General features: G+C 42.7%; 1 protein-coding gene across 2 annotated transcripts in view; it reads right to left on the bottom strand.

Moving 5' to 3' along the window:
- The window catches only part of LOC115157986 (prolyl 3-hydroxylase 2), an 88,106-nt gene extending 66,945 nt beyond the window's left edge, over positions 1-21,161 (bottom strand). For both annotated transcript variants that reach the window (XR_003868596.1, XM_029706407.1), the window contains exon 1: positions 20,479-21,161. Coding sequence is in view for 1 of the 2 variants with exons in the window: in XM_029706407.1 (XP_029562267.1) it covers positions 20,479-20,892 (414 nt within the window). In the remaining variant the exon portion in view is untranslated. The remainder of the gene's footprint in view (positions 1-20,478) is intronic.
- Positions 21,162-24,665: the final 3,504 nt, after the last annotated feature.

Genomic DNA, 24,665 nt, shown 5'->3' with positions numbered 1-24,665 from the left:
ACTCAAGGCATAGTTACAGTGAATCTCAATGTTGTGGTAAATTGAACCCAAACAAAACAAAGCAGCTTCAGAAACAAAACAACACATAAATGTAAACATTAGGGTTGAGCAGTATCCAGATTTTCATATCGTTCTACCCTCATCCAGGGATTTACAGTATTACCGGCTTAGTACACAAAAACACAAAAAAAAGGCCATTGGACGTCTATTACTAGAATGCTAAAACAATTAGCACAAGGAATAGCACATTTCCACGGAGGCTGCAAACTAAATATACTAACGAACGGAAACAGGCAGTCCAGATCATAAGGTTATATATACAGTTGAAGTCAGAAGTTTACATACACTTAGGTTGGTGTCATTAAAACTCGTTTTTCAACCACTCCACAAATTTCTTGTTAACAAACTATAGTTTTGGCAAGTCACTTCACCGTCACATCGTCAAGTCTACCTTTAAAGAGAGAGTGAATGAGTTACCCCATCCCTCCTCCTTATCCTTCTTTCACCAAGTAAGCCTTCTGTACTAAACACAGAGAGAATAGATGATGCTGCCTGCTTCTCTAGGAAGACATCCACGCAGAGTCCGTTCTAGCTGTGTACATATCACAGCATCCATCTGGCAATGTCTTGATCACGAAGAGCTACTGCGAATAGACCTGCTCATTCACTTCAAATGCACACGACACAATCTAGCTGTTTGTTCTGTACGTTGCTTCCACTGATCTCAGCGGCTAGCCGCCGACGTTGATTTTACGCTGCCTTCACCGCTCTTCAAACAGTTCATTGACACATCTCCTCACAGCACACAGGGGGCCCCAGTGTCCTGTCATCTGTGCTGGTCCGGTCTGTTCTCACCAGGAACGGAGTCGTTCTTATGAGGAATCTCCACATCAAGTCGAAAGACACCACTTAACTGGACAGGACTCTGACATAAGGGAAACGTTGATAGGTTGAACTGGGGGGTTAAGCTTGTCTTTTATACAGCTAAGACAACAACAAAAAGTCCTGTACAAACAGGGACTGTGAGTGGCCCAAGTCAGGGCCTGACACTGATCTCTAAGCTGTTACACTCATCGGAGATGAAGAGAAGGAGATGGAACACTTTCACATCTAGGTACTTCAGAAGGGACGTCTCATGTTTCCTTCCGTGAAGGCCAGGGGAGTTTAAGGCAAAAAATGATCTAACGTCTCCAACCCAACCCCCAGTGTGGGATCTTCACAGGGTTGCGACCTTGTCAGGAAGCAGTCAGAGGCATTTGAATGAATCCCAACCAAGAACGCTCATTGCTCATCGACCCAATCGTTCTCTGACTACGTTATTCCAAGACAATGCTATTACTCAGGTTAATTGCACAAGAAAAGCTTCACTTTCCAAAGGCATGAACCCAACTGACCGCGGCTATTGTCACCACGTCCTGCCAGATCACCGTCATCTACTTCCGTAGTTCTAATTCACTACTCGTTACTAAATTCCGAAACTTTCTCCACATCCCATTCATCAACCGTGCTAATCTGCCTGGGGTGCTGCGGAAGCCAGCGGGAGATCTTCTTGCGAAATAACTCCCCACTCTTTCTGTGAGGATCATGACATACTTCCCTTGTGAATTTTTTGGGGAAAACCCAGGATGTACGGCGAAGGTTCTGTAAGGACATCTGTCCCGGCTCCACCGATAAAAGGATAACGTGGTGGACAATGCCAACATATACACTCTCCCTCAGCACTTTGCTTAGTCATAATAACCTAGTGGAAGTCAAGAGTTGTGACCCTGGCACATGTAGGACTTTAACTTTAATTTTCAGCAGGGCTGTCTGGGGAGGAAGGAAGACAGTGAGGCATTTTTTGTAAAAATGTGTGTCAAATAAACCCCTAACCACTGTAATCGAGTAGACAGGGAGTCTGTTAGCCATCGTGGCTGGTTAAAGCTGCGTTTAGCTGTAATTCACAGAGGTGGCACACAATCTGAACCAGATGTGGAGATGGTGCCTGCCTCGAAGGTCGGCTTTGGGTCGCATCCAGGTCTACGCACCCCCCCCAGATAAACACTGAAGAGGAGTGGAGAAGAGGTTATCACTTGGAAGCCCAGCATCATGTGGAATGTGAATCTGGGGTGACAGTGGTGTGTTATAAATATCTCCATATCGAGAGGCTTAGGTGTTCTGTGTCCAAACCTCATGGTCCTGTTAGGATATTCACATTTTTCCAAGATTGATAAAGCTCAGCTTGTCAGAAGTAAAGTATTTTTGGGCTATTCGCTTACACATGTATCTCGCCCTCTGTCTCTCTATTTCACACACGCACACGGGCGCACACACACACAATCACGTGTTTGTTATACTGCTACCCTGGGACTCGGGGTCCACAGGGTTAATGACAGCAGAGAGACTCTTGGTAAACAATCAACACCTTAAATTGAATTTCACCAGGAAATAGCCCCATAGTCTCGGGATGAAAGAGTGAGAGGATTTCTAGAAGAAAACAGGGTTTTGGGGAAGTTAGCAACATTTTTCAACCCTATTCAGCACATTACGAGACAATAAAAGAGACATGTAAACATGTCACAAGCTTGCCATCTCAAAAGGCCGCACACAATTCTAACACGGTCACTACATTGGACCCAGTCATGCATCACGACGTAGATCGCTGTCAACGCTATTACGTTCGGCCTTACTGCACCTCAGTCTGATTAGACACGGCTTGCACAACACAGACCCAGATCAGTTCCTGCAGCCTGGATGTGTTGTTTGAACCCCAGTGTGTTGATTGAATCGCGGTGGGTAATCAGAGACGTATGGATCTGCCTTGACATCTGAGGACCAGACCGCTGCCTGTTATATTATCACAGGCACATCCAAAATCCCCACAGATTCTCTGTTTCCACAGAGGACTTCAGTCACGTTTAATTCAATTCACAAGGACAGAGTTCAATTCATTGCATGACTGGGTGGTACAAGCTAGCTAAACTAATCTCCTTAACTGGGTGGGCCAATCAAGCAACGGTCCAGGCTTTACTGAGAGAAGATAACATCTAGATGTTGGTTGAAATCCATCCTTATTTAGGAAAAGACCAGAGGACGATTTCAAAGTCCTTTTTTCGCCATCCACCCACTGAGTTGCTCCCACCCTAAACACATCAGGGGCCTCATTTATAAACGTTGCTTACACACAATGATATGCCCCAAAACATGCGTGCGGCAGTTTTCAAAGAAAAGTTGGAATTGATCATAATAGAACTTGACGTGAGAATGTTCTTATCCACCGGCACACTTAAGACCATGCGTAACGCACAGTTTCTAGTAGTTGAAGTCTGAAGCGTTGCAAGAAGCCAAAAGTAGCTTAGTAGTAGCCTTGTGCAGGAATATATGACACTCTTATTCATAACAACAACAAAAAACAGGTAGCTAAATATAATAACAAGATGCAATCATTTGCTGTTAGTGAGAAGAGCAAAAGGCGAAAAATAAATTCAAATAGGCATTTATTTCGGATTATTTATTTCATTTCCATGATCCTTGGCAGAATAAATTCCTCAGCTTTTCTGACTGTGATGCGAAATAGCCTATAGGCCTACAACATGTTGTGATAAAGCTACCATGTCATTTAATTGGACCCAGTTCACTGTAGTAAATAGAAGTGAATAGATAAGATATTTCAAGTATTTTTGCTCTATTTGATCTGGGCTGAAGTGCAGTTTAACGGTAGAACAGATGGTTCATATTTTCCATTGACTTTTGTAGTAGAGAATGACCGATACGGATTCTTTTTAGGGCCGATACCGATTTTTGGGGGTCAAGGAGGCCGACGGCCGATATTCGAATAGCATTACATTTGAAAATGTTGATGACAAAATTTCCCAGAAACAATAAAATGGACTTTGTTTTTACCAACCTAACTACATAACATAATGGTAATAGTATTTTAATGGTAAATCTCTTGATGAACTGGGTAAGTTAAGACGGCATGGGCCTACTCACAATACAGGTGAATGCATATTCAATGCGTGTGCAAGCATTGAGTTATTGAGCTCATTTTGACGGATCAGTGGAGTCTATGGTGCTACAGATGAAAAACAATCTGTTTTCCTTCGATGTGGGACTTATATTAGCCTACTGATCAACAACATTTGCATAGAAGCATCACTGCAGAATTTGTTATTTTTTTTAACCTTTATTTAACTAGGCATGTCAGTTATGAACAAATTCTTAATTACAATGATGGCCTACCACGGCTAAAACCGGACGACGCTGGGCCAATTGTGCAACGCCCTATGGGACTCCCAATCATGGCCGGATGTGATACAGCCTGGATTTGAACCAGGGACTGTAGTGACGCCTCTTGCACTGAGATGTCACGCCCGTATGGAAGGACATCATATAGGCACTGCTGTTAGTTTGACAGTATAAAATAACATCTATTTAATGCAAATGGTCCAACGTAAAGTCCTTATTTGTAGATACATTTTTTTTCAGCTGTCAGGACGCATCTCTAAAAAACTCAGCTGCAAGGATGAAATTCGAAACAACAAAATTGCCTAGTTCAGCTATCTGTCAAGAAATGGACGGGTTGCAATTTGATCTCACTGCTACGATTGGATAGAGCGAGGCTGTAACTCCGCTCCCTTTCACATCTCTCACAATCACTCATATCACTTGCTGGCTGCTGTTTACTGCCACTATGTTACTAGTTCAATGGCGTTGACATTTGCTACTAAGCCATAAATGTGAATAATATTTAACAAGGAGAGCGAGGGAAGAAAAAAATATTTAACAACGACGCACGTTCTGTCTGAATGACTTAGTTTGAGAAGTGAGAACACGGGAACATCTTTCTTGGCCATAAACATGCAGTCATTTTCTTAGGTAGCTAAACCTATTGCCAACCTTTATTTAGGCATTCTAAAACACTTCCTTCTTTCCCTACTACAAAAATAATCTAATCCGACTATGAACTGTCAATTTACGGATATGATTGCGGCTGGTCAGATCAGCACACCAGTAAATAGCTAACGTTACACCAAAGAGGTTTAGAAACTCTGTGGTTACACCGCAAGTCAGATGGCTCGTTGTCGAAAATGGTGCATGCTCAAAATGATAACCAGCTAACATTAGCTAGCTACGTTGGCTAATGACTCCTATTTGATATCTTAGTACCATGTTTACCGAGCTAGCTAGCTAGCATAGTAGCTAATATAGGTAGCTAACACCACAGATGAAAGGGTTAGTTATACGTAATCTTTGCTAACAGGTCACATAGCTATCTGCTTAGCTAGCTAGCTAGCTTGCGTGTCCGGGCACGTCGACACGTGCGACACGACATGTCGACAAGTCTTTTTATTAGTGAATTAAACCTAAACTAATATTTGCAACAGGAGTTAGATTTTGGTCACTGTGTCAATTCATCCGTTTCTCATTACTGCACCTTTCTGTTGGAGAATGAGCTAGATTGATGCTGATGATTTGTTTTCGCTGCTTGACATTCCTTGGCATTGTGCATTGCTCGTGGCTGAAGCACTGAGTGGCGGCTGGCATAGCAGCAGTTTTGCTATGTAGAGGGACTATCGCCAATACTGTAATGACAAATTTATTGAGTAAACAATATTTGATTTTTCAATTTCAAAACACACTTAAGAGTATCATATCCATTACAGAACAGATTACTCACCTTTTCTGGCCATGATCAGTTCATATTCCCGAAGTAGCCATACAACAAATTACCATGCACATCTCAAATTGTGCCTATTAGATATTACAATTTCAAGTTTTTGCATCCGAAAGGGAATGCGGTTTATAACATACAGCAGAATTCCCCAAGTGAACAGACAGTAGATCTTTTGCATTGAAGTATGTAGGCTACTGTAACTAGGCCTACTGTAGGCTAATTAAACAAAAAAATCAGAGTAGACAGTGGGGAGTGCAGTATATTTCGCTTAGTGAAAAAGTAAATGCAAAACATTATTGAATTCAAACTATCTTTTTACAGGTCCACAACAATGTGCAATTGTTTTTGTCTTTCAGACACGGTCAGATACAGCAAATGTCAATGCAAAAGAAGTTCGCCATACATTGCTATTTCCTTATACTGTCTTGGCCTAATTCCAATACTTCCAAAGTATACAGCAAATAAGGGTGTTATTGTCAGCAATGTTCCCTCTAAGATGCGCGCGGTCGCGCGCCCCTCGGACTGCCACGCGGAAGAAATTTCAGCCTATGCAGAGAAGCACGAGATTGAACTTCACTCAACATTCTAGAGTTTTCCCCTTTAGTTAACATTATCAAGGTTTCGCTCTACTCTGGGAATTGTGCTTGGCAATATTAGCCACTTTCAATGTAACATACCGAAACAAAACGAACTATGCAAGACTTAGCATGCAAAACTAACTGTGCAAGAGATTTTCTTGTAGGCAGAGCGCATTGGAGTTGGATTCTGTTGCATTGACAGGCAGGACTCAGGCCCGTACTCTACACAGACCAGTGTGCCATAACCGGTTAGAGCTGCAGTAGGCCTATATGCAAATAGCCATTGCCATATACGGATCTGTGCCGTTCACTTTGAACTGGACTGTGTTTACAGCATGAGCGGTCGTGAGTAGATGCGCTTGTTTTGAGATCAAAGCGAGAGCTGCATGTACCACGTGTGCACATTTGTTCATATTCTTTGCTAGTTAGTGAGTTATTAGCCCAGTTAGAGTTCATTTATAGTCAACAAATGGGGGAGTGGTTGCTTCCTACAAGATCACAAAATGTATGCATTTCTAGTAGGGCTGAACCCATTTAGCCGACTGGACAATTCGCGCCTGTCTCAGTGGAATTATCAATTTCGGATGCCACGCGGATGGCACAGTGCATCCCTGTAAGAGATGTGATACTGAAATTGTATATGGTTATATTATGCAAAAATAATGGTGCAACACTAATAAATCTGATATTATTTTATAACATGTGCTTTCTGCCGCGTTGGATACGGTCGCTGTCCGCGGTTCTGAAACATAATCTTCAGTGCACCGTAGAATTGGCACCTTGCCCTATGTTGCTATGTGCATAATAGCAAAGTCAACCAGCATATTGGGATTGAGAAGAATGCGGCAGAGGGAGCAGCAGCAGAGATGAGGAAACAGCCCTTGCCTGAGCCTAATTGTCTAAGAAAATTGAGGAGAAAGGAAACCCCAACTTAATTAGGTCTATAATCAATACCCTAACTGTTAAATGTGTATGGCTTTATAAATCATCCATACATATCTACAGAAATAAGACCGATCCTGCATCTGTTTCCTGTTTGAGTGTTTGTTTAATAGTCTACTGATTCCGCGAGCACAAAGCCTCATGCAACGGCAAAATGTTGGATAAAGCAATTTCACAGATTCGGCTGTTTGAATCTTTGCTATGCTGTAATAAAGGCTTTATTTTTGGCCCAGTTAGAACAGACTGGCATTACTTATAATTCATTTAGTGTTGTTTACACTGCTCCAAACAGGGAAAAATAACATTGTAATCTAACATCACCTGTTTGTCACACATAATATGCATGCAGTTCTCACTCCTGTACCCTCCTTTTCCTTGATTTCCTTCTTATTGTTATTATTACTATTGTAATAATGATCATAATTATAATAATAAGTCATGTCGTTATCATTATAATAAGTAATGTCGTTATCATTATAATAAGTAATGTCGTTATCATTAGTAGGCTTAGTATAGTAGTCTTGTATAACCACCATCGAGCTGTAGGTCTAAGAAAGCATCCTGTTTAGTCATGACAACTACATGGTAGCAACACAGCATGGCAGCAGCACAACATGGTAGCAGCCACAAAACATGGTACAAAAATTATTGGTTGCAGACAGCACAAAGGGCAAGAAGGTAGAGACAACAATACATCACGCGAAGCAGCCACAACTGAGTGTTTTTTGCAGCTCGTTCCAGTCGCTAGCTGCAGCGAACTGAAAAGAGGAGCAACCCAGGGATGTGTGTGCTTTGAGGACCTTTAACAGAATGTGACTGGCAGAACGGTTGTTGTATGTGGAGGATGAGGGCTGCTGTAGGTATCTCAGATAAGGGAGAGTGAGGCCTAAGAGGGTTTTATAAATAAGCATCAACCAGTGGGTCTTGCGACGGGTATACAGAGATGACGGGTTGACAGAGGAGTATAGAGTGCAGTGATGTGTCCAATAAGGAGCATTGGTGGCAAATCTGATGGGCGAATGGTAAAGAACATCTAGCCGCTCGAGAGAACCCTTACCTGCCGATCTATAAATTATGTCTCCGTAATCTAGCATGGGTAGGATGGTCATCTGAATCAGGGTTAGTTTGGCAGCTGGGGTGAAAGAGGAGCAATTTCGATAGAAGAAACCAAGTCTAGATTTAACCTTAGCCTGCAGCTTTGAAATGTGCTGACAGAAGGATAGTGTATACATTTTTTTAATTGCACCTTTATTTAACTAGGCAAGTCAGTTAAGAACAAATTCTTATTTACAATGACGGCCTACCGGGGAAAGGTGGGTTAACTGCCTTGTTCAGGGGCAGAACGACAGATGTTTACATTGTCAGCTTGGGGTTTCAATCCAGCAACCTTTCGGTTACTGGCCCAATGCTCTAACCACTAGGTTTCCTGCTGCCCCAAAATGATGATGTGATGTATGATGTGACTACTTCAAACTCTAAACCCTCAGAGGTAGTAATCACAGTGGTGGGGAGAGGGGCATTCTTCTCACCAAACCGCATGACCTTTGTTTTGGAGGTGTTCAGTACAAGGTTAAAGGCAGAGAAAGCTTATTGGACTAAGAAAGCTTTGTTGTAGAGCGTTAAACACAAAATCCGGGGAGGGGCCAGCTGAGTATAAGACTGTATCATCCGCATATAAATGGATGAGAGCTTCCTACTGCATGCCACTGTGTTTAGTCTGCTGTAAATAAGGCTTTATATATTTTTATATCTTTTTTTATTTTGTTAAAACAGACTCTCTGGTACACTTATTAATTTAGTGTTGCTTACACTGTTCAAAACGGTCAGAAATATTGTAATCACATTTTTAAAATCTCCAGTAGTTTCCATAACTACATCAAATGTCTTCCACAGATCTGACTTCCCCTTTCCCTCCTGAACAACCAGTAAACATCTGCCTGTTTTGAGTTACTTTTTCACGTTCTCTGCATCCATTTTGCTGTCACGTGTTGATGTTTTCGGAGTTTGTTATAACCAATTTATTGATGTCATTATGATAGGCTACAGATTAGGCCCTATTGGTCAAATGCATGCGATGCTTACATGTTTCACGTAAAGAGAGAAAGGGTTGAGGGAAGAGGGAATGTTTTTCCTTAACATATAAGGGATTTCGGTAACAGAACTTTTCAGTCAGAAACAAGTAAGAAACTAAAATGGCTGAAATGATGTCACAGCTTCAGCACGGACAGCTCAATAAACACTTGCTGTGCTGTGGTGCCTTTTAGCTGCAGTAGGAAGGAGAATGAGACAACTTGCACCAGTCACACAAGCACTCGCTGTTGTTTTTTTTTAAAACAGTGTGACCATTTGGCTCTTTCTTGAGTGATTTGTGTGTCTTCATTATTTAATCAAACAGTGTGCTTAAAGCATCAGACAAGCTCAGTGCATATGAAGTAGATTTTTTTCAAACACATAGGTTGTCTGTCTATATATGGAAAAACAAGTTTCAACATTTCGACCAATCGATTGATCGAAAGTACAGGACGATTCTCGTTCTACACATTTTTTTTTAGGCGGGGGACAGCCCTAATTTCTAGCCATCTTTGAAAAGCGAGTCAGGTAAAGAAAAAAATTTTATGTCTTAAAGGGGCAGTGTTATATTTTGAGACAGTCCTGAATAAGCTAAGTAGCCAATAGGCAGAGGGTAGTATAATTTGTCTGATTCTCTGTAATAATGGTATGGGAATAGTAATTCATTTGATATTGTAAAGTGGTTTCTTGCATCAAACAACACAACATGTTCAGTCACCTCCTTGTCTGAGGGACAAGTGGATAAACAGGTTAATGTCAAGCCCTGCATGTTTTTTTTCCCCCAAAAGTCTCATGGAATGTAGGTCTACATTGAACACCACACATTTTCTGCTACAGTAGGCTGAATGATAGAACAGCTATTTTCATGTTAAAAGGTTATGGGATGCATTTTTCTCCATTGTTTTTGATGGTAGGACACTCTGGTAGACCTACATTATGATCAAGTAGCCACAGTAGCCTACATGGCCACTGTTAAAACTGTAACTTAAAGCGGATTCAGCCTCAGTGTTCTGTGCCGGAAGTTGCACTTCATTTTCACAACGTTCAAGTTCGCGCTCAGATATGTAATGGGAAACATGTGTATGTATGGTGTGCGGTAAGTTTATAAATCTCAATAGTTTTGTGTGTGCGCAGTCTTTTCAGGAGTGGCACACGCATATATTTAGTGCTACATTTATGCAACAGTTATAAATAAAGGCCCAGCTCTTCAGAACTTCCAGGGAAGCAATATGAGAGCCTAGATGAATGTATAGCACATGGTCAGGCAGAATGAGTTACGGTATTGGCCGACATACAGTGGCAAGAAAAAGTATGTGAACCCTTTGGAATTACCTGGATTTCTGCATAAATTGGTCATTAAATTTGATCTGATCTTCATCTAAGTCACAACACTAGACAAACACAGTCTGCTTAAGCTAATAACACACAAACAATTATACGTTTTCATGTCTTTACTGAACACACCGTGTAAACATTAACAGCGTAGGGTGGAAAAAGTACCTGAGGAAAATGTCCCTTTCCATGTGGAAACTTCTAAAACAAGGACTTTGTCCATGCTAAAACTGACTCTTTCTTAAGACAGAGAACCATTCAAGAAAATAAGAACACATCACCAGCCAGTGGCTGACTGCGGACAATATCACCTCAGTCAAAAAACCAAACCTGTGGTGACCAATTCTGTCCTGCCCTTAGTGTACATTACCCCCTTCCCATTTCTCCCCACTGTGAAAGACTGGACGGTGCGACACACCCAGGAAGACCCAGGAATAAGTTCACCGCCGTTTGTCTTTCCCCTCATCATCATCCCCCTCCTCCCCAACCCCAACACAGATCTCTCCCTCTAGGCCCATAGCATAGCTCTGTGGGATTTGCAGAAAATTGTCAGTTCATAGACAAATGTCCCTTTGGTCTCTATGGATGTTCTCTCTGGCCTCACACACCTGACAGCAGTTCATCCTCAAAGCTGTCAAAGTTTCACTTTCCTGTTTTTTTGTGTGGACATGCACATAGACCCACATAGATAAACATACACAGACAACATGCTTGCATGTGCACACCACACACCCACACTATCATGGTTTTTCCTCTGGTCATTCAAAAGAGCCAGGCATTCTGCTATACTGACAGGGGACAAAAGCAGATCATTCAAAACTGAGAAGGTGGAGGGTCCCACAAGTTTGCTGATCCAAACCTTCAGCAGCACATAGTCATTAATCAAGCTTAACAGATTCTGGGCCTGGCAAGACACTACCCCTTTTTCCACAGGCAGGATCCTTCCCAAGGAGACACCCAAGGGTTCATCCCCTCACAGGCCACATGATAATTCATACCCCATACTCACACAGTACACAGTACACAGTACACAGTCAATGCCAACCCCTGAGCCCTGCGCTCAAACTGATTCAGAAACAGGAGCACGGGCAATTTCTCTCTGTCGATTGATTACGGCTTTACACTGTGTCAACACTTGACAATGTCACTTCCTGGCCAGGTCTTTCTCTTTCTTCGCTCTCCAGAGTCCGCAGCCTCATCTCCCCTTGCAAACACTGCAGTCTTCTAGGAAGCCGTTCTCAGCCTCCTCCCTCCTTTCCCCTAGCCTTCTGATCGTTAACAAGGTAGACAGCATTAGTGTAATGCAGTAATACAGTACAGTCCATTAGAGAAAGTTCACCCACATTCCTGCTGTGCTGTTATCCGCTCAGAGGTAGTCATGCAGAAGGTCTTTGGCAGAGCCGAGTGCCACTCTGTCTAGGCCCAGCCACGCTCACCGTGGGCAGAGTGCAGGAAGTTAGTTATAGCATGCTTCAGAGTCAACCAGGGGAGGATTCAGGATTGGCACATGAGCAGAAACGAAGGTGCACCGTAAGGAGAGTTTTATCGACACTGCGAAAGGTTTCACGAAAGCAAAACGGCAGAGTACGTTGAGAAACTTTTCTAAAACATGTCAATCGTGTACAAATGAAGAATGGTCGCAAAGAGATGAGAAACAACACTAAAAGAACAGCTCTCTCCGAGGTGAAACCCTTTCCAGAAAGACTTGGCAAGAAAGCCCTGTCTTTAGCCTTGCATAGAGTGACAGAACTCCGGCAACTTTCCCTAAATTCCCATGTCTCCAACCTGGATTACTTAAAACCTGGGAATTTTAGGAAAGTTATCAGAATTGTGCGAGCCTTGCATCACTGTTCCACATGACATCTATCTCTCCAGGTCCTTAATCAGTAGGCTAGAGCTGGCCCTCAAAACACAGGAAGACGGAGAAGGTTTTGTTCTGGGCCTCTCACCATATTCCCTGTCTCTATCCTAAGCCTCTATCCTTTATCCTAGGTCCTATCCTTCATCAGTGAGTAATATCCCTTATTGAAAGGTTCCAGAGGAAAACAATCGAGGACATATTTGCTTTCTATCCTGGAGTCACCCTGACTCTGGATTTCTGTTTGGTGTAAATAATATTCATCCCCTCGACCCCTTCCTTCGCCTCAGCTCTTCAATCCTCCACTATCAGTAACAGACGACAATAACAGGATCTACGCCCCCCCCCCCATGCCAGACACATACTGTGCTGGAGTATTATGAGTAATAGAAACGTCACGGAGAGCGAGAACCTTTTTCCACTCGAAAAAAACCCCCAGCTTCAAACTCCAGCATTCCTAGAAACAGACATCTCCTCCTTCTCCTGCCCTTGTTGGCTGGTTAGCTAACTGTATCAGCGTGATGACAGCGCTTTGAATGAGACAGATGATCAATACACGGTTGCGTAGTGTAAAAGGAGTCCTTGTAATCGGTTAGGGTCACGAACCTCCCCTATCCCTCCATACCTAAACTCCCTTACACAGATCCACTCTGATCAAGGCAGGGATTTTCAGTTAAACAGAAGCCCGGTCCAAGTCATAATCTAAGAGGAGATCTACGCTGGAGACAGTTGGAGCTGAACAACAACAAGTAGCCTGCTGAGTGGATATCAAATCATCAAGTTATACACAGTGGAAAACACAAGACCTAGAGTCCTCATGATGTGGCAGGGTTTCCCAAACTCAGTTCTCAGGACCCCAGGGGGTGCACGTTTTGGTTTTGGCCCTAGCACTACACAGCTGATTCAAATAATCAACAAATCATCAAGCTTTGATCATTTGAATCAGCTGTGTGGTGTTAGGGCAAAAACCAAAACGTGCACCCCTTGGGGTCCAGAGGACCGAGTTTGGGAAACGCTGATGTAGAGTCTTGAGATAGACTTGTAATATACGAGGCATTCCGGACAGAGAGAGCAGGGAACAAGAACAGCAGGATTCATAAAATCACGCTGGGAGAAGGGGGAAAGTTTCCAAAACAAAGCAACAATGGGAAATCAGTTCGCCCACAATGTGATACAGAGCGACGTGCAGTCCAATGTGTCATATGGTGGACAGACGGAATTTGTGAAGGCAGATTATCCTCATATGTCAAGTAATAAATTAATTCATTATAAATCAAACCGCTGTGCCTTATGGCCCTAGTCAAAGCCATATTTAACTTCTGGCCCCAGTCGTATCCCCAAAAAATACAGCTGTTCAAGTGATCAAATTGAATTGTTCCTTTGTCTCTTCAAATATGTTTCAGTTAATTGGCAATACATGGTAAATACTTTAGCAGTAACTAATCTAGCCACAAACAAACTTCACAACAAGGGAAATAAGTATTTAAAGAGAGGCAACCCTGTTGTTATTTAATTACATTTCTCTTCCATTACAAACGGGTCCGACAGGGCCTTACTGCACTGTGGTTAGGATCTCTGGTTCACAGCAGTTCAAACTCCCCTCAGAATGGTCGACCAGTGGCCCTCCCTCAGATGGGTTGGCGATTACAGTGTCTTCTGATCCCTCCTGTCTCAGCCTCCAGTATTTATGCTGCAGTAGTTTATGTGTCGGGGGGCTAGGGTCAGTCTGTTACATCTGGAGTATTCTCTTGTCTTATCCGGTGTCCTGTGTGAATTTAAATATGCTCTCTCTAATTCTCTCCTTCTCTCTTTCTTTCTTTCTCTTGGAGGACCTGAGCCCTAGGACCATGCCTCGGGACTACCTGGCATGATGACTCCTTGCTGTCCCCAGTCCACCTGGCCATGCTGCTGCTCCAGTTTCAACTGTTCTGCCTGCGGCTACGGAACCCTGACCTGTTCACCGGACGTGCTTGTTGCACCCTCGACAACTACTCTGATTATTATTATTTGACCATGCTGGTCATTTATGAACATTTTAACATCTTGACCATGTTCTGTTATAATATCCACCCGGCACAGCCAGAAGAGGACTGGCCACCCCTCATAGCCTGGTTCCTCTCTAGGTTTCTTCCTAGGTTTTTGGCCTTTCTAGGGAGTTTTTCCTAGGGAGTTTTTCCTAGCCACCGTGCTTCTTTCACATGCATTGCTTGCTGTTTGGGGTTTTAGGCTGGGTTTCTGTACAGCACTTTGAGATTTCAGCTGATATACGAAGGGCTATATAAATAAATTTGATTTGAAAATTTGATTTGATTTGATTACAGGGATTGTTCTGCCATTGAAATCCTAAGCATTTTTTTCAAACAGTGCGACAGTCAAATTTTCGGGATTGAAACGCTTTCTTTGTAAACTTAAACTACTAACTCTGCTCCTGTTCTCCAGGACCTCGGGGTTCTGCCCAACACTCAGACGTGGATCCACCTGATGTCCTCCATTCCCAACCACCCTCCAACTTTTCATTACATCCTCTACAGCTACTGTTGTTGTCATTATCTGCTAAGAAGGTTTTCTTGCTCCATCATACTGGGCTCATAATATGTGAGATACACAGATGAACTAAACACACTAGCACTGCAAACACTCAGAATAAAGAGAGCTGCAGTGCCTGGACTTTGCAGTCTCCCTCTTCACGTCCCCCTTCTGAGACCGGCTGCCTGTTGAGAACAAGTGACATGTAGAACCTCGCAACCACCTCCTCTATATTCCAAACACCAGAATTCAGTATTTTAGTCTATGATCGCCATGTGAGTGCGCAAAAAAAAATATCGGTGAAAATAAATGAACGGCACAATTGTACCAAAAACAATCAAAGTTTATGTATTCAAATCTTAAATATTGGCAGGTTGGTTTTCACAGCTGTTTCACAAGGTGTTCATTATTGTAAGGTATCCTTTGATGGTATTTATAGATTCCACATTATTCAATTCAATTCAATTCAAGGGGCTTTATTGGCATTATTCATTGTTGTATCCTAGGACCTACAATAGATATATATATATATTCAACCACCAGGGTGTACTAATGAGCTATGCGAGAGAGATATTTGTTTTTTTTATCATAACAGGACTACTGAAATGATTTTGTTTCAGCGGAGATATGGGAAGGGCAGGTTAAAGTAAAAACATGACAGCCAGACAAGGCAGTGTAGGAATCAAATGGATTTTCATATGAATGGAGTGGAAATTAGCATGTCTTCCTGATCTGTAAGGTAAGTAACTTTAATGTGTCGAGCAGATCACACGTTTTCTTTAACATTTCAGAAACGTAGCAACGTTTAAGACATGGATTTCATGTTGTAATGTTAACAAGGTACCCAAAAGTAGTTCAAATTAATGTTTTAATTTTATTAGCTAAACAAAGCTTGTTTAAACACCGAAATTGCCCTGGAAACCAGCCTTGTTTGCATAGCGATGATGAAAAGAACGTCATTTAGGCTATAATGATCTCCAAAATTGGAATCATTAGGTCATCACGCTGTTGATATAGCAACGGACGCTAATAGTTTATCGAATCCCATGGTGACGTAGAGGGGGACACTATTTGGCATGACAGGACCTCTGAAATGTTCTCTTAAATTCAGCTGTTCCGACCCATTGCCATGCCCACCACCTAAGACCCTTTTTGATCCAGAAAAAAAACTGGAATAGCATCAAGCCCTGGGGCCAGTGAGACCAGGTCCTGGGAGTCCAGGGGCTGCTGAGGGCCTTTGATCCTGCTGTGGCTTTAGGCTGTGGAGCCAGCTCTGGCCAACCACCAGGTACTACTGCAGTCTACCTGGGTCAGGCCCACGGGCCATACAAGAGTCTCCCTTTACCTCATGCACAAGCGTAGCGTGTCTCTCCTTTTAGCAAAGCAAACAGGCCACAAAAGGAGAAAAACATTTTGCCCAACTAAATGACGGGCGAATTGGGGACACACGTACCAGCCTTAATAGGGCAGAACAGTTAGTGTCTGTGTTGGTGTCTATGGGCCCCTCTGCCAGGCCGAAAGGGGTCATTATGCCAGAGGCTGGGTCCAGAGGTGGAATGTTAAATAGTGGAGGAATGTTGTTTATTTTCACAATCACCAGTACGCGCCCCCACCTCGATGCACACCGACACACATTCACAGAGCCTGCTCTTACTAATATAGTCGTATTAAGCCAACCAATAGGAATGCCTCAGCTCTCCCCCTCTACCTGTTGTGAGGTCAACACAGGACCTCTAGGCCTTGATGTGCTGCCATGTTAGTCAGTTCATAAAGACATCAACATGCTGGGAGACATGCAGAGACACGGAGGAGGAAATCTATTAAACAGCCACGGCGGTATTAGTTAACGCCTTTTTCTTTTGCTTATTATTCTGTCTGAAAATATCATAATATAATGCCACCATACTCTGTTGTGCAGATGGTGGTAAAATCATTTCCCCTTTGCAGCACAGATGAGTAATATTTATAGGGCTGGGCCAAGGTCTTGCCTAAGAGGATGTGTCTGTCCCAAATGTCTAGACTTGTACATTGTTATTTTATGGGCTGCAGCACCCCCAGTCTATAAAGCATTGGGCCAATCCAAAAAGAGGGAACCTGAACCACCTTTGCCTGTAGACAGTGACTTCCCCACCACTTCTAAAACGGGGGACCTGTGTCAGCGAGTTGGCATTGGATCCCCCATGACTCACACAGCGGCAGACGAATACGTCTGTAGGCAGTTGGGGAAGTGTAGCCAGGTGTCCACTAGGCTCTTTGATGAGCCGCAATGCCCATCCTGAGTTCAAAGTTCAGGGACATCAGGGGCTTCTGATAGCATCTCAATTACACATTTAGTTCGTGTAAAGGATTAATGAGACTTGGATGTCTCAATGCGTGCATTAATTAGGAAGAAACTACAGAATTGTCCCTCTAAAGCCAAACACATGCAATTGTGAATTACATGCCCTAAATTAACCCCTATTATTATAGACCTTAAAGCTTCAACATGCAGAAATCACTTTGCCATTAGCTAAACCATTATACCACCTAAACCGCTGTGAAATATATATATAAATGTATTCTTTTTTAGCTCCCCCTTTTCTCCACAATTTCGTGATATCCAATTGCGATCTAATCGCTGCAACTCCCCAACGGGCTCGGCGAAGGTCGAGTCATGCGTCCTCCGAAACATGACCCATCTAACCGCGCTTCTTAACATGCGCCTGCTTAACCCAGAAGCCAGCTGCACCAATGTGTCGGTGGAAACACCATTCAACTGACAACTGAAGTCAACCTGCAGGCACCCTGCCTGCCACAAGGAGTCACTAGAGCACGATGAGCCAAGTAGAGAGCCCCCCGGGCCAAACTCTCCCCTAACCCAGACGACGCTGGGCCCTATGGGACTCCAGGTCATGACACAGCCTGGAATCGAACCTGGGTATGCACTGACACCTCAAGCACTGTAATGCAGTGCCGTAGACCGCTGAGCCACTAGGGAGGCCGTGAAATATATTTCAATAACCAAAAATATTGTATTTCCAGCAGTTTTAAGCTGCAAAAATTAAAAGAAATAATGGGAAACATAGAAACAGAGCATATAGAAAAGATATACTGCTTCTTAGACTTGCTTTCAATGGGAATGATAGATCTATAACTCAGAATTCTATGTTAATTTGGTCGGGTCGCCCCGATTACTGCCAATAGGGTATGGGAACGATTAACTGGGCACTTGAGTCTATAAAAAAGAAAAGGATATTTCTTCTACAATTCAAATAGACATTCTCATTGTTCCCACACCCATCTGCCAGCAGCACAGTAAAATCTAAGAGCTCCGAGGAAAGAGTTGATCTCAGTGTCAATGTCGGCTATAGGGCCTAAGCTATTCGAGACAATTTGGGGCAGTGATGATGATTCTGTTTACTTGTGGGTATTTCTGCATTATTTCACAATCAACTGACCACAAGATGCTGTATTCGATGTTGTTGGTGCTTAATTACGGGGGAGATCACAATCATTCACCAGCTCTGTGATGTTGTTTGGCTTATGCACGTGTTTTTAGACAGTCCAATGTCATACAAAGTGCTGCAGATCTGGGTTTGAGAAGCACCCTGCAATCAGGTACCATTAGATTCTGTGGGATGGGCTGGAAATCAACTAGTAACTGGTAACCGAAGCAAAAACAGACTTCAGCAGTTGCTGCCAGCAGTTGGCATGGCACAGCAAACCATCAGGCTGTAAAAATGCATAAAATTCTCTAAAACGGAAAACAAGTGCACAGATGTGTGTACCTGTTTCGCTTCAATGGCAAAGTCATGTCTGGAAAACTTTATGAATGAGTGCAGGCGGAGACTGGTAGAGGGGCTAATACTAAATAGTCAAATTCCATAGCCTGCGATGTGTGTAGAGTGTTCAGTGACATGCGGCCTGCCTACCCTGTGATAATTATTGAAAAATAACTCATGAAATATACATCAATACATTTTTTTTTAAATCAATAATACTTTTGTACACTACATAGCATCGAGGCAAAGTTGCTTCCTGTTTCAGTCAAGTTCGCGTGGGTCAAACAAAAACATTAATGATTGGTTGGCAATGCAAGTGACGGCTACAAGTTGCAGATGGTGAGGAGCGACTGTAGGAAATTGCAGTCGACTGCAGTTTAAACTTCATGACCTTTGATCACATGGTTGTTGTAAAGTTCATGTGACATGTAGGCCCTAGTCGAACATTTGTATCCCTATAATGCAACTCATTTCGAAAGGCGGTGACTTGACAAAGTGATCCACTAAAACGCCCAATATGTCCCATTCATTTTCATTGCGCTCAAATAATAAATGCGCATGGGTATTGGCGTGAAAAAAAGTTATGGGAAAGGCAGTGTTCTCACCTACCAACGGACGTCACACGCAATCTGCCTTTTGGCTGTACACCCGTTTTACTGCGAGCTAAAAGTAAACCTATCAGGGTGGCTAACATATTACATCTGAAACCGTTTTAAACGTGTGATTTTCTAGCGTAACGGGGTGATAAGGGATGGAAGACCGAGACCTGAGTTTAAGGACATACTTCAAAGGAAGGGCCAGAAAATAGCATGATCATTTCAATCTCAGTGGTGTCGTCGGAAGGACTGACCTCCACGGTGGTTTCAAGACAACTGGGAACTTGGAAAATGACGAGGTCAAATCATGACGTCGGTGATCTTCAAGTCAGAAAGTCGGAGTTCTAGAAAGGTGCCAGAGTTTCCGATTTTGCAATTCCGGGTTAGATGACCTTTCAAACCGAATGTTCTCAGTCATAGCTCGTTTATTTCATTTTTTGGAGTTACCAGTTGTCTTGAACGCACTGAAGTCAGAGATTCCCGAGTTCCCAGTTGTTTTGAGCGCGGCATCAGACTTCACCGCATGTCACTGGTATTGATGTACCGTGTGTGATCACGTCGTGTTCGCGTTAAATTATAAAGATAGAAAGTTTTGTGACCACACTTCACGTGAGTGATGGAAATTCATCCCCCCTCCTCAGCCTCGAACCTGCGCACACAACTCGGGAGATTGCTTCCTTTTCACACAGCTCTATATTGCAATAGACACACAACATATCGCAGAACTAAAACGCACAGAAATAGAACGACAAAAGCTGCTTATCACTGCCTACAATAGCCCTTTGTGTTAGGGCTATAAATAGAGCTAATAACAGGACTGGGAAAGAAAACACGCCTGGAAAAACGGAAACAAAGTTTCAATCGAGTCCCCCAAAAAATTATTTTTGGAAAACTGATAGAGTAGGTAGGCTACATCAGAGACTTATGTAACGTTTTGTATTTTCTTGCGTCGCCCCAGAAACAGCAACACCGACGGCTTCACGTTGCTCGGCAGCAGCAACAGCTGTGGAAATCCAGCTGCGCACGACTTTATTGCAGTAGACTTAGTAGGCAGGTCACCGAATGATACGCGGTAGCCTGATACAGGTGGGTGACTCATATCCAGAACTTTCCTATCAAACGTTGATTGTCAGACATACTTAAAAAAAAAGCATCTTACCTTCTGATACGCCAACTGAAGATAGTTGTACGGGATTCGTCTCTGGAAATCCTGGTTGACATCCTCGCTGACTTTGTGCATGGACTGGGTGCCAACCTTCTCTTCAACGCACTCGTTTTGACAATTTGATCTTCGGAGAACCACGTCAAAGAACTGCAGGTCCATGGTAACAGAATCAAACGGGTGCTGGTCCTGGCACCTCAGTCGACATCGGACTTTAGTCTGGCGGACCTCTGCGTAGCTGCTGAGCGCGCCCTCCATGTACCGCACAACATCCTTATAGTCACTTCTGTAAAAGGCGTCGACGGCATTGTTGTATAAAAGGTCGTAGGGCTCCAACGAACCACGTGAAGAAGACAAGAGCGCTTGGAGGACAATGGACAAGAAACTACTCATGGAAAAGTGCACATCCATCTTTGTCGTTATCTTTGGTGGGACACTACTAACGCGCACTAGCTTGCAGTTTGTGCAAAATCCTCAGTCATATAATACAATTACCATGGGCGGCTTGCGGAGTCCAGATAGAATGTTGACAGTCACGTAAAGAGTTGAAAATGAAGGTTTGAGTCCCATTAAACGCGTCCTTTGGTAGATGTTACGGGCGGCGGTGGGGCGGAAAATTCACTACTTCAGTCAGGGACACATTTTCTGTAATGACCCCCCTCACACACACACACACACACACACACACACACACTAACTCCTCCCCCTCTGCAATGAAGTTAATGGTCATAACATCTCACTGAGTTGTTATTATATTTGCCGTGTCATTAAGACACAATTGTAAAGTTGCTACGTTTATGAATTGCGCTATGGCACTGCACGAATAACAGTTCTATCATAGCAACAATCAGCCTAAATCTTTAGGCTAGGCGACTTCACAAGAAAACGTATAAATCCTATCTGGATGAACTGTTTGAGGTGTAGTCTATACTAGTAAACACACAGGGCACAGTGTAACTAACTACTGTTCAGTTTTAGAGGTGTTATAGTACTGTTGTAACTGTTAGATTATTAGGCCACACTCTAGATATTACCATACCCCATTTTGGCAATTTTAAATGGCACTCACATTTTTCTTATTTTTTTTTATTTTTTTTTACCTAAACCATTTTCTGTGAGAGTTCGAAGGATCCCTGGAGTACCTCATATCACCTTTCGTAACCCTCTCAAAATGCCCAATCACTGGATATTGTCTCCCCCTGCAGGCCCCAAATAGTCATTCTAGTTCTTTCTGCAGAGCCTCATTACTTGCTCTTTATGAGAAATACTTAAATGATATTATTTTCCCCTTTCAACACTTTCTTACCAGACAGCATATTATGTGAATCAAATCAAACATGTTTGGTATGGGAAATAATAACTTTTCATACCACAAGATGAGCCATTGTGATACACTACATGACCAAAAGTATGTGGACACCTGCTTGTCGAACATCTCATTCCAAAATCATGGGCATTAATATGGAGTTGGTCCCCCTTTGCTGTAATAGCAGCTTCCAGTCTTCTGGGAAGGATTTGCACTTGGAACATTGCTGCTGGGACTTGCTTCCATTCAGCCTCAAGAGTGTTAGTGAAGTCGGGCACTGATCTTGGGCGATTAGGCCTGGCTTGCAGCCGACGTTCCAATTCATCTCAAAGGTGTCCGATGGGTGTAAAGTCAGGGCTCTGTGCAGGCCAGTCAAGTTCTTCCACACTGATCTCAACAAACCATTTCTGTATGGACCTCACTTTGTGCAATGGGGTATTGTCATGCTGGAACAGGAAAGAGCCTTCCCCAAACTGTTGCCACAAAGTTGGAAGCACAGAATGGTCTAGAATGTCATTGTATGCTGTAGTGTTAAGATTTCCCTTCACTGGAACTAAGGGGCCAAGCCCGAACCATGAAAAACACCCACAGACCATTATTCCTCCTCTACCAAACTTTCCAGGTGGCACTATGCATTGTGGCAGGTAGCGTTCTCCTGGCATCGGCCAAACCCAGATTTGACTGTTTCAATTTAAGGGACTTTATTGGCATGAGATACATATGTTTACATTGCCAAAGCAATTGAAATAGATAATAAACAAAGTAAAATAAACAATAAAAAATGTACAGTAAACATTACTCTCACAAAAGTTCCAAAACAATATAGACATTTCAAATGTCATATTATGTCTATATACGGTGTTGTAATGATGTGCAAATAGTTAAAGTACAAAAGGAAAAATGAATAAAGATAAATATAGGTTGCATTTACAATGGTGTTTGTTCTTCACTGGTTGCCCTTTTCTTCTCTCACTCTCTCTCAATTCAAGGGCTTTATTAGCATGGGAAACATATGCTAACATTGCCAAAGCAAGTGAAATCGATAATAAACAAAAGTAAAATAAACAATAAAAATGTACAGTAAACATTACACTCACAGAAGTTGCAAAAGAATAAATACATTTCAAATGTCATAGTATGTCTATATACAGTGTTGTAACGATGTGCAAATCGTTTTAGTACAAAAGGGAAAATAAACATAAATATGGTGTTTGTTCTTCACTGGTTGCCCTTGTGGCAACAGGTCACACATCTTGCTGCTGTGATGGCACACTGTGGTATTTCACCCAGTAGATATGGGAGTTTATCAAAATTGAGTTTGTTTTTGAATTCTTTGTGGATCTGTGTAATCTGATGGAAATATGTGTCTCTAATATGGTCATACATTTGGCAGGAGGTTAGGAAGTGCAGCTCAGTTTCCACCTCATTTTGTGGGCAGTGTGCACATAGCCTGTCTTCTCTTGAGAGCTAGGTTTTGCTATGGCGACCTTTCTCAATAGCAAGGCTATGCTCACTGAGTCTGTACATAGTCAAAGCTTTCCTTAAGTTTGGTCAGTCACAGTGGTCAGATATTCTGCCACTGTGTACTCTCTGTTTAGGGCCAAATAGCATTCTAGTTTTGTCAGTTTTTTTGTTAATTCTTTCCAATGTGTCAAGTAATTATCTTTTGTTTTTGCATGATTTGGTTGGGTCTAATTGTGTTGCTGTCCTGGGGCTCTGTGGGGTCTGTTTGTGAACAGAGCCCCAGGACCAGCTTGCTTAGGGGACTATTCTCCAGGTTAATATCTCTGTAGGTGATGGCTTTGTTATGGAAGGTTTGGGAATCACTTCCTTTTAGGTGGTTGTAGAATTTAATGTCTCTTTTCTGAAGTTTGATAATTAGCGGGTGTCGGCCTAATTCTGCTCTGCATGCATTATTTGGTGTTCTACATTGTACACAGAGGATATTTTTGCACAATTCTGTATGCAGAGTCTCAATTTGGTTTTGTGAATTCTTGGTTGGTGAGCTGACCTCAGACCTCACAACCACAAAGGGCATTGGGTTCTATAACTGATTCAAGTATTTTTAGCCAGATCCTAATTGGTATGTTGAATTTGATGTTCCTTTTGATAGCATAGAAGGCCCATTTTGCCTTGTCTCTCAGCTCGTTCACAGCTTTGTGGAAGTTACCTGTGGCGCTAATGTTTAGGCCAAGGTATGTATAATTTTTTGTGTGCTCTATGGCAACGGTGCCTACATGGAATTTTATTTGTGGTCCTGGCACCAATCATCAGCAAACAGAAGACATTTGATTTCAGATTCTAGTAGGGTGAGGCCGGGTGCTGCAGACTGTTCAAGTGCCCTCGCCAATTCGTTGATATATGTTGAAGAGGGTGGGGCTTAAGCTGCATCCGTGTCTCACCCCACGACTCCGTGGAAAGAAATGTGTGTTTTTTGCCAATTTTAACCGCACACTTGCTGTTTGTGTACATGGATTTTATAATGTTGTATGTTTTTCCCCCAACACCACTTTCCATCAATTTGTATAGCAGACCCTCATGCCAAATTGAGTCAAAGGCTTTTTTGAAATCAACAAAGCATGAGAAGACTTTGCCTTTGTTTTGGTTTGTTTGTTTGTCAATTAGGGTGTGCAGGGTGAACATGTGATCTGTGGTATGGTAATTTGGTAAAAAGCCAATTTTACATTTGCTCAGTACATTGTTTTCACTTTCACAAGTCTGCTGTTAATGATAATGCAGAGGATTTTACCAAGGTTGCTTTTGACACATATCCCACGGTAGTTATTGGGGTCACATTTGTCTCCACTTTTGTGGATTGGGGTGATCAGGCCTTGGATCCAAATATTGGGGAAAATGCCAGAGCTAAGGATGATGTTAA

Source organism: Salmo trutta, chromosome 22, assembly GCF_901001165.1.
Source record: "Salmo trutta chromosome 22, fSalTru1.1, whole genome shotgun sequence".
In the NCBI taxonomy this organism is placed as follows: Eukaryota; Metazoa; Chordata; class Actinopteri; order Salmoniformes; family Salmonidae; genus Salmo; species Salmo trutta.
This window is presented reverse-complemented; position numbering and strand designations above follow the sequence as displayed.